This window comes from Octopus sinensis, linkage group LG10, assembly GCF_006345805.1.
Source record: "Octopus sinensis linkage group LG10, ASM634580v1, whole genome shotgun sequence".
Classification (NCBI taxonomy): domain Eukaryota; kingdom Metazoa; phylum Mollusca; class Cephalopoda; order Octopoda; family Octopodidae; genus Octopus; species Octopus sinensis.
The window spans coordinates 26,206,346-26,218,740 of NC_043006.1; the positions used below are offsets into that span (position 1 = coordinate 26,206,346).

Consider the following 12,395-nt stretch of genomic DNA (forward strand, 5'->3'; position numbering starts at 1 on the left):
GCCTGTATATTAGGGATTATGAGATGTGCATGTTGGATACATTCTGTCATCATCATAATGTATTTCTCAAGCTACTTCCCTGTCCCTGGTCTTGCTTTCCTAATAGCCATCTATCTTGGTTTGTCTTTTTGGTCATCACTCACTTTTATTCACCTTCCTTGTTTGTTGTATTGAGTGGATGTGGGGAAGATTCTTTAATTTTACAAGGTACATAACAACCCTGCACTCATTACACGCTGTGAAATAGTTGATGAAGGAGTGAAGAAGACATGGGGTTGAGGGTACATGACAACTTCCAGTGCTGTTGCCAAAATAAAATACACCCAGTATGTTCTATAAAGGGATTGGTGGCAGGAAGAGTGTTCTACCATTGAAACCAAGCCAAAACCATAAACTTATGAGCAAGATAAAGTTCTCTGATCAAGCTAGGAGGGCCGTAACTTTGAATAAGAATTCAGATTGCTGGCACATCCAACCCCTTTTAATGGAAGGTGGATTTAAAATGATGATTTTGTGTATTTGTTTCCACATGCGCACATGTCTGTATATTAATTTTCTGAAATATACATTAAGTTTGGAAATGAAAATAAGTTATTCCTGATAACTTTTACTGGTATTTTGATTGTTGTAGCTATTGGTTTCTTTTTTAACAGTTAAGAAGAACTAATGTTCAAGATGGTGAAGCTGGAGGTATTACACAACAAATTGGTGCTACTAATGTTCCACATGATGCCCTTAAAGAAGCTACTAAAATGGTGAAAGAAGTAAGTTTAACATATTTATTTTCTTCACTTTTTAATATAAAATATTACTAAATTTTCAAGAAAAACGTGATGGGATAATGAAAACAATTTCAGGAATAAAATGGTACCAAGGGATATTAAATTTACATTCAATTTCTACACCTAAAAACTGTTGGGGAACCTAATAAGGATAATGGAACCCATATCTCATTTGCAATCTGTTAACTAACAGTAAAATCATCGTCATAGTACTTCATCATCATCATCATCATCGTTTAACGTTTGTTTTCCATGCTATCATGGGTTGGACAGTTTGACTGGGGTCTGGTAAGCCATGGAGGCTGTACCAGGCTCTTGTCTGATTTGATAGTGTTTCTACAGCTTGACACCCTTCCTAACGCCAGCCACTCAGTGAGTGTAGTGGGTATTTTTTACATGCCACCGGCACAGGGGCCAGAGCAGGCTGGCAAACAGCCATGATCGGTTGGTGCTTTTACGTGTCACCGACACGGAAGCCAGTCAGGTGGTGCTGGCATCTGCCACGTTCGGATGGTGCTTTTTACGTGTCACCGGCATGGGTGTCTTAACTACAATTTCCATTTGACTTTTATCTGGCATCTGCCGCGTTTGGACGGTGCTTTTGATAGACTAGAAAGAAATGAAGCTAGCTAGCTTTGCTGGATTTGCAATGTCAGTATGACAAAGTGTAAATGTATTGGGAGAAAAATTAGGCATAAGTGACATGAGATGTAGTGTGCAAAAGAAGACTATGCTAGTATGGTCGTGTGATATAATTAAAGGACAGCTGCAGAAGTATCAATCATTAAATGTGAATAGAATCTGTGGAAGGAGGCCTAGGCAGACAGGGATGAAGTAGGGAAGACCAAACTCAGGTTTCTGAGCATCAGAGAGGAGAGGACAAAGATGATTGGTGATTTGTTGTGCTTGAAAGAGACCTGTCCATCTCAGTGAAAAATCAGTCCCAAAAAGCATATCATTTATATCTTTGGCCTTGCACCCAATCTGTACCTGTCAAACTTTTCCCACTTTATCATCTTTGTAACTTTCTTCATCCTTTCTTCTAAATATAATTTTTCATATCATTGAAATCTCACAGCTACAAGATAATGCATGATTAACCCTTTCGTTACTATATTTCTAACTAAAAAACACCCCTGATGAGTTTCAATTAAATTCTAAAATAATCATGAATTTATACTGGTTTCATTAAACAACTGTAACTTGACATATTAATGTGAGTTTTGGAACACGGTTGAAGAAAAGGTTCTTAATTCCTTTGCATAACTTTTGTCTCAAAGTGGCTCAAATTGCAGGTACATACAGGTAAGTTCAGCAAAATATAAAAATATAGTTTAAACATCACCATAGAAAATGAGTCATCAGCTAATCAAGTGGGTATGCAACAAACTTTTAATATAGAAGAATTGTGCACATCACTATATTATCAGTTGAATTTAATGCACATAAGAACAGGTATACCATAAAGGTAAAATAAAACGAAATTCTGGAATTTGCTTTTGAAAACTAGAAAATGAAATAAACTCACACACTTACATGAATGCACAGAAACATATGTAATAAAGATTTACAATAGAAATTAAATCAAAACTTGTTACTCACCTTACAGGCAAATTAAAATTACAAGTAAAAGTACAGCTAACTAAAAAGTAAAAACGAAGTAAATTTGAAAAATATTTATACAATCTAATTATACATATATACCATATTCACACAATATTTCTGTCATGGAAACTTGTAAAACATCCCATTCTACATTATGCAACCTTGCAGAATGCACATCGGAAAGAAGTTTCAACTGTTCATCTACTGGGAGTTCTCCTTTTGTTGATGTAGACATTCACAGCACTACCTTTTGGTTGTTGTTTTTTTTTTTTTGTTGCAATTTGAGGGATATTTCTCTGGCAGGCTTTGATTTTCCTTCCTACAGTTATTTTTAGAGCAATAACCTGCCCTCAACTGTGTTGTTACTTCTGCTCAGAACTGCAGATGGTCGCCCCCTTCTGATTTGGTATATATTCATTCTCATCATTGAATGTCCATGCTGGCATGGGTTGGGCAGTTTGACCATGGTTGGCAAGCTGGAAGGCTGCACCAGACTCCAGTTTGATTTGGCATGGTTTCTACAGCTGGATGTTCTTCCTGGTGCCAACCACTCCAAGAGTGTAATGGGTGATTTTATGTGCCACCAGCATGACACCAGTATCTGCTACAACTTTGATTTTTTCTTGGCTTGATGGATCTTCTCAAGCATGGCATAATGCCAAAGGTTTTGGTCATTCATCATTGCCTCCCTGTGGCCCAACAATCGAAAGGTGCTTTTTCACATGCCATCTTGCCTCTGTGAGGCCCACCTCTCAAAAGGTGTTTTTTACATGCCACCAGCACAGGTGCTTTGTTATGCCCTACTTCTCTCTCAAGATGCTTACACCCTGTTGCACATGCACACTGACATTGCGCATCCAGCAAAACATACTGGCTTCATTTCTTTCAAGCCTATACATGTCCTTGGCTGTTATAGCCTGTTTCACTGCCATGTAGCATAGCATAATATAAATGCATTTACAGTACTCATATTTACTATATACCAAACCAGATATCACCACCATTTATTACCTGGTCTACCAAACAGATAATTACTTATCATTTGATTCAGCCAATCTATACTGCCCATGTACCTGTGATAATCGAGGTTCACTAATGGGGTGTTGTTTTCATAGAAGGCAACTGGGAATTCCCGTGAGACAGCTTCTGAGCACCAACAGACTAAATCTGTGGCTGGTGCAAAGTCCCTTCCAGACCTAGGGTAACATGGTGGTGGAACAATACTGTAGACAGGGCTATTAGAGCAAAGAAACAGGCCTAGAAGTGTGGAGGTAGCAGGGAACTGTATCAGATAGCCAGAAGGGAAGCTAAGAGACAGGTATATATAGCCAGTGTTCAGCGTCGTGAGGACCAAAGAACTGACATATTTCGGATTGCAAGACAGTATGTGAGAGAAAACTATGATGTCATAGGAGAGAAATGTGTCCACATGGATGATGATGCACTTACATTTAATGATTCTTCAATGAAAGTGGTTTGGGGATGTCATTGTGAAAGACTGTTGAATGTGGAGAATGAATGGGAGGAGGAGAATCTGCCAAAGGTTGACCCAATTGAGGGACCAGCTACACAAATTGACAGTACCCTGATAGATAAAGCAATTAAGGATATGAAGACAGGGATAACACCTGGCTTGACAGGAATCACCGCTGAGATGCTTAAAATATTGGGTAGTGTGGGTCATGGTCTAGTTACCCACATCATAAATGAGGTAGTTCATGGAATCATACCCATTGACTGATGTGGCAGCACCATAGTCAACTGCTACAAAGGTAAAGGTGATGCCTTAGATAGAAATAACTACAGGGTACCTAATTATTGGATTCGATAATGAAAGTTAGCCCAACTAATTAGGGAGAGAGTTAGCCTAGATGAAATGCAGTTTAGTTTAGTGCCAGATAGAATCACCACTGATGCTATATTTCCGGTAAGGCAACTGCAGGAGAAATACCTAGCCAAAGATAAACCTCTGTACTTTTGTTAACTTGGAGAAAGCTTTTGACAGGGTCCTCCAGTCCCTTAGCTGATGGTCAATGTGGAAACTAGGGATAGACAAGTGGTTGGTAAGAACCATACAGGGATGCTGTCAGTAAGGTTAGGGTTGGCAACGAGTATAGTGAAGAATTCCCTGTAGAAGTAGGGGTTCACCAAGGATCAGTCCTCAGCCCCCTCTTATTTATCATAATCCTCCAGGCAGCAACAGAGGAATTCACGACAGGCTGCCCCTGGGAGCTTCTCTCATGCTGATGACTTTGCTCTAATAGCTGAGTCACTACCTGAACTAAAGATGAAGTTTAGGGTGTGGGAGCAAGGATTAGAATCAAAGGGCCTTAGAGTCAACCTAGCAAAAACCAAAGTCCTGGTATATAGGAAGGCAGACAAATCACAAACCCCTTCTGGTAGATGGCCCTGCTTGATCTGTAGAAAAGGCGTGGGTAGAAACTCCGAGATGTATCTGGCATAGGCTATGGACACATAAGAGGTGCAGCTATATCAAAAGAAGGTTAACCAGATGTGTGTAGCAGATGCACAGGGACAATAAACACCGAAGATGTACAGAAAACCGATTCCATCACATGCCAGGGGGGAAAACTAGAAGTAGTTGATAGCTTCCGCCACCTAGGCAACCAAGTCTGTAGTGGGGGTGGTTTTTCTGAGAACATAGCAGCTAGAATAAGAATAGCCTGGGCAAAGTCCAGAGGCTCCTATCTCTGCTGGCAACTACAAGCCTCTTGTTCAGGGTGAAAGGTAGATTGTATGATGCTTGTGTGTGAACTGCCATGGTACATGGCAGTGAAACATGGACCATGACTGTTGAGAACATGCATAGGCTTAAAAAGAAATGGAGCTTGTATGATCCACTGGATGTATAATGTCTGTACAAACACGACAGTGTGTAAGCACCCTGAGAGACAAGTTGGACATAAGAAGCATCAAATGTGGGCAAGAGAGACAGCTGCACCGGTATGATCATGTGTTACGTATGGATGAGGAAGTGCCGCTCCTTAACTGTGGAAGGAACCTCTGGAAGAGGGAGACCTGGGATGAGGTGACAAAGCATGAGTTTTGAATGTTGGGCCGCACAGAGGCAATGACAAGAGACCGAGACCTTTGGAGATATACTGTGATTGAGAAAACCCGGCAACTAAAGTGAGATTGCAGCCATGGCCGATGCCAGTGTTGCACGATTAGCCCATTTAAAAGTACTCTTGAAGCGTTGGATGATATATGCTTGAGAAGACCTGTTGAGTCAAGTGAAATCGAAATTGTAACTGTGGCCAATGGCACTTAGAAAGAACCATCTGAATGTGGTCGATGCCAGTGCTCCCTGACTGGCTCCTGTGCTGGTGGCACTTACAATGCACCATCTGAACATCATCGATGCCAGTGCCCCGTGACTGGCCCCCAAGCTGGTGGCATGTAAAAAGCACCCACTACACTCTGAGTGGTTGGCGTTAGGGAGGGCATCCAGCTGTAGAAACACTGACAGATTAGATTGAAGGGATCAAAGTTTGGCTCTCCATTTACTGGGGTACTGCTAATGTCTCTCATGAAAATATTCTTTCAATTTTATAAATTGTCCTTGTCATAATATTGGAAACGTATTGGTCTCCAAAAGGTTCATGATTACTCCAGTAATTTGTAATTCTGGGTAATTTTCTTATACTCATGGTAATATTTATGGCAAAAAATGCTTGTATTTCTTCCACACTTGTGGGAGACCACAAGCTATCTTTTTTTTTTTTTTTTGTCTGTTTGTTTACTTTCTGCATAACAGCTTGTTTCCACAGTTATTGCTTCAAATAAGCTTACTGGGGTGTGAGGAAGTCTAATGGTTTTCATTCCTGAGAAAGGCTATGAGTAGGTCCAGTCTCTTTTGAAAAATCGTTGACAAAAATATTTTAAAATTTCTTACTCCATTCAGGTATTGATTCATTCTCGCTACTGCTATCAGAATTCTCTTCAGAATTGCTGCTTTCACTTTCAAATACAGAAATATGAGATTCATTTTCGTACACATGCTTTTGTAGTTCACTCATACATTTGCTCAATTTCTCCATATTTTGTTGAAAGGCCCTCAAAATCAGAATCACTGCTTGATAGCATGAAACTGTTATCCATTTTAAAAGTTGAAAAAAATTGCCACAGGAAAAAAATGTAGAAAAAAATCTCCCAAAATTCGCAGAGCTAAGATATCCTGTCAAACAATGTTGGATACTGTCACCTATTTACAAAGTGAAATCATGTTTTTTCACAAATGTACTGAGATTTGTGCTGAAATTCACATTTAAATATCAATGGGTTCACTCAGCTGGATTGGTCAGAGCCAAAACATTTTTCAGCTGGGTTGGTATCGAAAGGGTTAGTTGAAGTCAATGTGAATAAGTATTACATTTTACAAAGTAATCTGAATGCTAAATGGTTTAGACCAGAGGTGGGGAAACATTTTAGTGTGGCAGGCAAAAATTTCCAAAGAAAAAGGTCTGCAAGCAGATCACAAGTATATACATCGAATGAACATGTAACATCTTCATTAATGCCACTGAATTTAAGACGCTTATATTACTTATGAGGCATTTTATATTTTTCAGCTAGAGTGTAGTTGGGTCTGAAGGGGGTGGTACAAACCTAGCAATATGTGTTTTATAGTAAAAACAATATTTCCATTCAAATGGCAATTACCAGACGATTTTCTGTTCAAGTCTAAACCATTTTAAGTCATAGTGGAAACACGACCTATGTCGCAAATAGGTATGTGAATATTGTATAAATTTTATAATTGAAAAATTTAGTATATTTTGTATATACAAGTATACCAGCCTGCAGGCGCAATAAAATGGAGTTGTGAGCACAATTGCATCTGTGGGCAGGGGTTTTCCTGGTTTAGACAAACATGTTGGATAATCTAGTTCTTGATATGTTAAGCCTAAAAAGAAAAAAGAGAGATTGGATGATCATTGCTAGAATATATTTGATTATAGGTTTACTCAGTATGAACTAACCTGGTTTTAAGCATATCAGTTCCGAGTTTTGTAAAATGTTTGGTGGTTATAATAATTTACTAATAATAGTTATTTTAATCTCTAGTTTGATGAACCAAAAGTTTTGTCCTATTGCCTAACTGCTGAAGAAATTCCCCATTTATTTTGTTAGTTCTTCTGTTCTGAGTCCCTGAGCAGTAACTGCTAACTTGAATTCACTGAGAAGTATTGTTAAATAAGTTTGATTTCTTTCTTCTTCATTATTGTGGCGAGCTCCCTTGTCAAAGCCAACAATGTTTTGAGAGAAACTGGCTAACATCCAATACACAAGTGATCCAAATAGACTCAAGTCAAATTCCTAAAGCATGAAGACAAAATTTTCTGACTAAGTTTGTTACATAAAGCAATTATGATACAAGTACTACTTTTGCCAACTTGAATTAAAAGAAAGATTGAACTATGCTGCAATATGACCAGACTGTAAGCTCTGAACCTGAAAAGACCATCTGTATTTAACTGCCACTGTCTACTTTTCGTTGAGAGCAAGTAAATTCTTTAAGAAGTCTGAGCTTGTTGACCTACTGATATGTTGAGCTGTATTCACTAAGTTAATCTTTGGCAGAAACTGATCAGTGAATATCAGCAATGTGTGAAAATGCTTTGTTGCATTAATGCCTGCCATCTTCTGAGTTGCAACATATTGCCTTGTACCCATCTGTTTTAATGTTGCGTGAATCTAGAAAATGTAGCATTTGGAATTAGTGAGCTAAGGTAATACATTAACTGGTAACTTCAAAATATTTGTGTTTAAAAAATTATATCATTATGGCATTCATTACTTACTTTTCAGAAGTATTTCTGAAAATTCCAAAATTCTGTTTCCTTAGGTATTGGTTTAAATATTTTTTATGATAATCACTGCTCAGTTGAAATTTATTTTATTACTCTATGAATTTCTCTTTTATTACTGAATTTCAGAAACCTCCTTTAAAGTTACCAGGTTTGTTGATTATAGATACACCTGGTCACGAATCATTTAGGTAAGTTGAAAATATAGATTTACATTTAACTGCCATAATGCCAATGATATTACATTTAAGTTTAAAACAAAGAATAAAACTAAATTTATCAAATTTGATTTGAGAAAATCCTAAGCAATTTTACTATTTTGACTAAAAGTAGACTATATGTTGTTTGGGCTTAATTTGACAGTATGCATAAAAGGAAAAGAAAACAATATTTCATCCAAAAATAAAAGTATTATTTAAAAAATCAAAAATTATCAACTAAATTATTGCTGAGAGACTGTTCACCAATGTATCAAACTTTCCTAAAAAAAATGGAGACATAGTCAGCAAATTCCTAAGCACCCTGTATATCACCTTCATTTTCATTAAATCTGTATTTAACTCATTTGATATCAATTTCTTGCAATTAGATCTCATATTACAGCCCTCTGCACTATAATGTTAATATTCAGTTGACAACTAAACCTTTATCTTGAATGGTGTCTGCTAAAATTCTAATGGTCTTGTGATAGTTGCATATAAGAGTGAAACAACAGTTCCTTTTGGCACTAGGTGGTAATATGCCAAAATCTCTAGTAATGGAGGAAAACATAGATCAGTATTTTTTGGTTTAGAGATTCAAAAAAAATAATAAAAGAACTGGGAATGCTAAAGAATTGGGCTCAATGTTGTAAAAGTTGGAAGCAATCTAAGATTTTATGCATACATATCAGTTTATATGTATTAATGAGACGGAGATAATTTTTTTTTATGAAGGCACTTTTCATCCATATTTCCATACTAGGATCTTCAGTCAGAGTAAATACTTTTATAGCAGTTCCTATCATTAGACACCCAAATTATGAAATAACTATTTGCTAGTCAAACCAACTGGATTATAGCTACATATAATAATAATATCAAGTTGGCTAACTTGGAAAAAAAGACAAAATTTATGTTAATTGGTTTACAAGACACTTCTGGTTTTGTAATAACAACACATTCAATATGACATTTGTTAATAGTTCCTGCAACATTATCAATGAAATTTAATTTACATTTACAGGGGTGGGCTGGAAAATTCATAGGTTGACTATGGAGTGATGCAAGAACTGAGAAATTTTGCATGCGTTAATTTCAGCTCACCTTATTAATAACTACATTGTTTCGTTCCAGGTAAACTGACATCTGACTGTTCAAAGAAGACTTCACAAGTAAACTAGTAGTGACTTCTCTTGGAAATAAACAAAATTTGACATCTTGGTGTTGTCGAGTATCCTCATAACAAAGGGTTTATTTCCCCAGGGACATTCATGTTGACATGGTTGTTGCTTTAGGGTATGACACTCCAGCTTTATCAACAGTGCTGAAGTGGATAGCTAAATTTAGGAGAAGAAGGGAGAGTCTTGAAGATGACCCAAGGTTTTGGTGTCCTGCAACTGTCACCATTGAGGAAGACATTGATTGTGTTCATGACATGGTGATGGATGACAAGCAATTGACTATAAATCAAATAGCCAATGTTATTAGCATATCCTGTGAGCAAGCGGAGAATATTCTGCACAATGAACTTGGCATGATGAAGGTTTCTGCTTGGTGAGTGTCACATCTTCTGACACCTGATCAAAAGGGCAACAGGCTGATTACACTGTGGGAAAATCTGACATTGTTTGAAGGAGATCCAGCTGGTTTCTTTGAACATTTCCTAACTCAGAATGAATGTTGGGTTCATCATTTTGAGCCATAGACAAAAGAGACAGTCCATGCAGTGGAAATGCCTCTCCTCGCCTGCTCCAAAGAAGGCCAAGGTTGTTTCATCTACAGGGAAGGTGATGGCCTCAGTTTTTTGGAAATGCAAAAGGCATAGTGTTTATTGAATGTCTTCAAAAGGGCTACACCATCAAGCTAATTTGCTGAGGCAGTTACAAAATGCTATCAAGACCAAATGCCCAAGGAAACTGATGAAAGGGTTTTTGTTTTTACAGGACAATACTGCAGCACTCAAGTCCTTGGTTTCAATGGCTGCTGTGCATGACTGGCTTCAAGCTGGTTGATCACCTCCCTAATTTCCTGATAAGGGCCCCATGTGGCTCATCTGTTCCTCAACATGAAAAAAAACACTTGGCTGAAAATTAGTATTGCAGTGATGATGACATCATATCTGCTGGTGATGATTTTTTGGGGCCAATAGGATAAAAGCTTTTTCACCCATGGGATCCAAGCACTGCAACACTGATGTAAGTATGTGGACTGCATGGGGGACTATGTTGTAAAATCAAACCTCATTTGGTCATGTTCCATGGGAGTCTCTCGATCAGCCTATGGACTTTTCAGCCAACCTTTGTATTGTACAATATTTATGTATGAAGGAGTAGATTCATACATGAACCTGAAATATAGTGCGCGTATGTTAAATTTCATTGCAAAGGCTTTACACTTTGTCCACTGAGTTTAATGATAGTTTTTGATGTCTAGAGAAGTGTACAAAGGAAATCACATTATCATTAACATAGTAACATGAATTATAGTGGACTGTTTTGGGTACCTTGGCAGCATGCAGTCTGCTGTAATTTTGGATGTTTCATTTTGGTAAGCTAATTGATAATAAAATGTCTACATAGTATACTCTAAATCAGTGTATGATTTCTTAAGTGGAATGTGTAAACACATCTACTGAAAATTTATATAAGTTGAAAAGATATAAGAGTGTTTTTAATATTGTTAATAATGAGTGAGGAAGATATTCTTTCCTATTCTATTCTCATATCAATCAATAATGGAAGTAAAATATTGCAATAGTTAAAGATTAAGTTGGAATATTCTGTCTAATGTGTAATGTGAATTAAGAGGAAATGAAAAGTATGCCCTTGCTAGATTTAGTTTGAATGAGCATACAAGAGGAATGAACAAAGAGAAATGTATTTAAAAGAGGACATTAATTTTAGATAATAGTCAAAGTAAAGAACAATCAAATGAAGTACTTTTTAAGTTAAAGAGAGCAATTCTATTATTTTGATCTATCTTTTACTATTTTGTAAAATGTAAGATTTCATTCATGCAAACCCTTCATATAAATCTTAAATAAACTAACAAATTTTTTCATTTAGTTTACTTGAAATAAAATTTTACTATCTTATAACTTAGTAATATATCTGAAGTTTTAATTTCAATTTACTTACTAACAATGAAAATGCTTGACAGTTAAAACACTTGGCTGAAAATTAGTATTGTAGAGATGATGACATCATATTTGCTGTTGATGATTTCTTTTGGCCAACAGGATAAAAGCTTTTTTACCAATGGGATCCAAGCACTGCAGCACAGATGTAAGTATGTGGACTGCATGGGGGACCATGTTGTAAAAGAAACCTCATTCGGTCACGTTCCATGACAGTATCTTGGTCAGCCTATGAACTTTTCAGCCAACCCTTGTATTGGAAATAAACAAAATTTGACATCTTGGCGTTACCAAATACCTGCAGAAAAAGAGTTTAGCCCCCAAGGACATTCATGTTGACATGGTTGCTACATTAAGGTATGACACTCCAGCTTTATCAACAATGCAGAAGTGGACAGCTGAATTTAGGAGAGGAAGGGAGAGTCTTGAAGATGACCCGAGGTTTTGGTGTCCTGCAACTGCCACCATTGAGGAAAACATTGATTGTGATCATGACATGGTGATGGATGACAGGCAATTGACTATAAATCAAATGCTATTAGCATATCTTACTTAAAATAAAGTATAGCTGTATAAAATGATAAAGTTCAGATATATGTGTCTTAGATTAGTTCAAGCAATTAAATTTGTTTTTCACATCAGATGAAAAATTTCTTTTATTTTATTCTTCAGCAATCTTCGGTCTCGAGGCTCTTCATTGTGTGATATAGCAATTCTTGTAGTAGATATTATGCATGGTCTTGAACCACAAACAATTGAATCTATAAACCTGCTTAAAGCCAGAAAAACTCCTTTTGTTATTGCATTAAACAAGGTAAGATTATAAAAATATACTATCAAT

General features: G+C 36.9%; 1 protein-coding gene across 1 annotated transcript in view; it reads left to right on the forward strand.

The window, feature by feature from the left end:
* LOC115216369 (eukaryotic translation initiation factor 5B) overlaps positions 1-12,395 on the forward strand; it is a 71,319-nt gene that overhangs the window by 44,264 nt on the left and 14,660 nt on the right. The window contains exons 13-15 of the mRNA XM_029785635.2: positions 654-764; positions 8,348-8,409; positions 12,227-12,368. Coding sequence (XP_029641495.1) covers positions 654-764; positions 8,348-8,409; positions 12,227-12,368 — 315 coding nt within the window. The remainder of the gene's footprint in view (positions 1-653; positions 765-8,347; positions 8,410-12,226; positions 12,369-12,395) is intronic.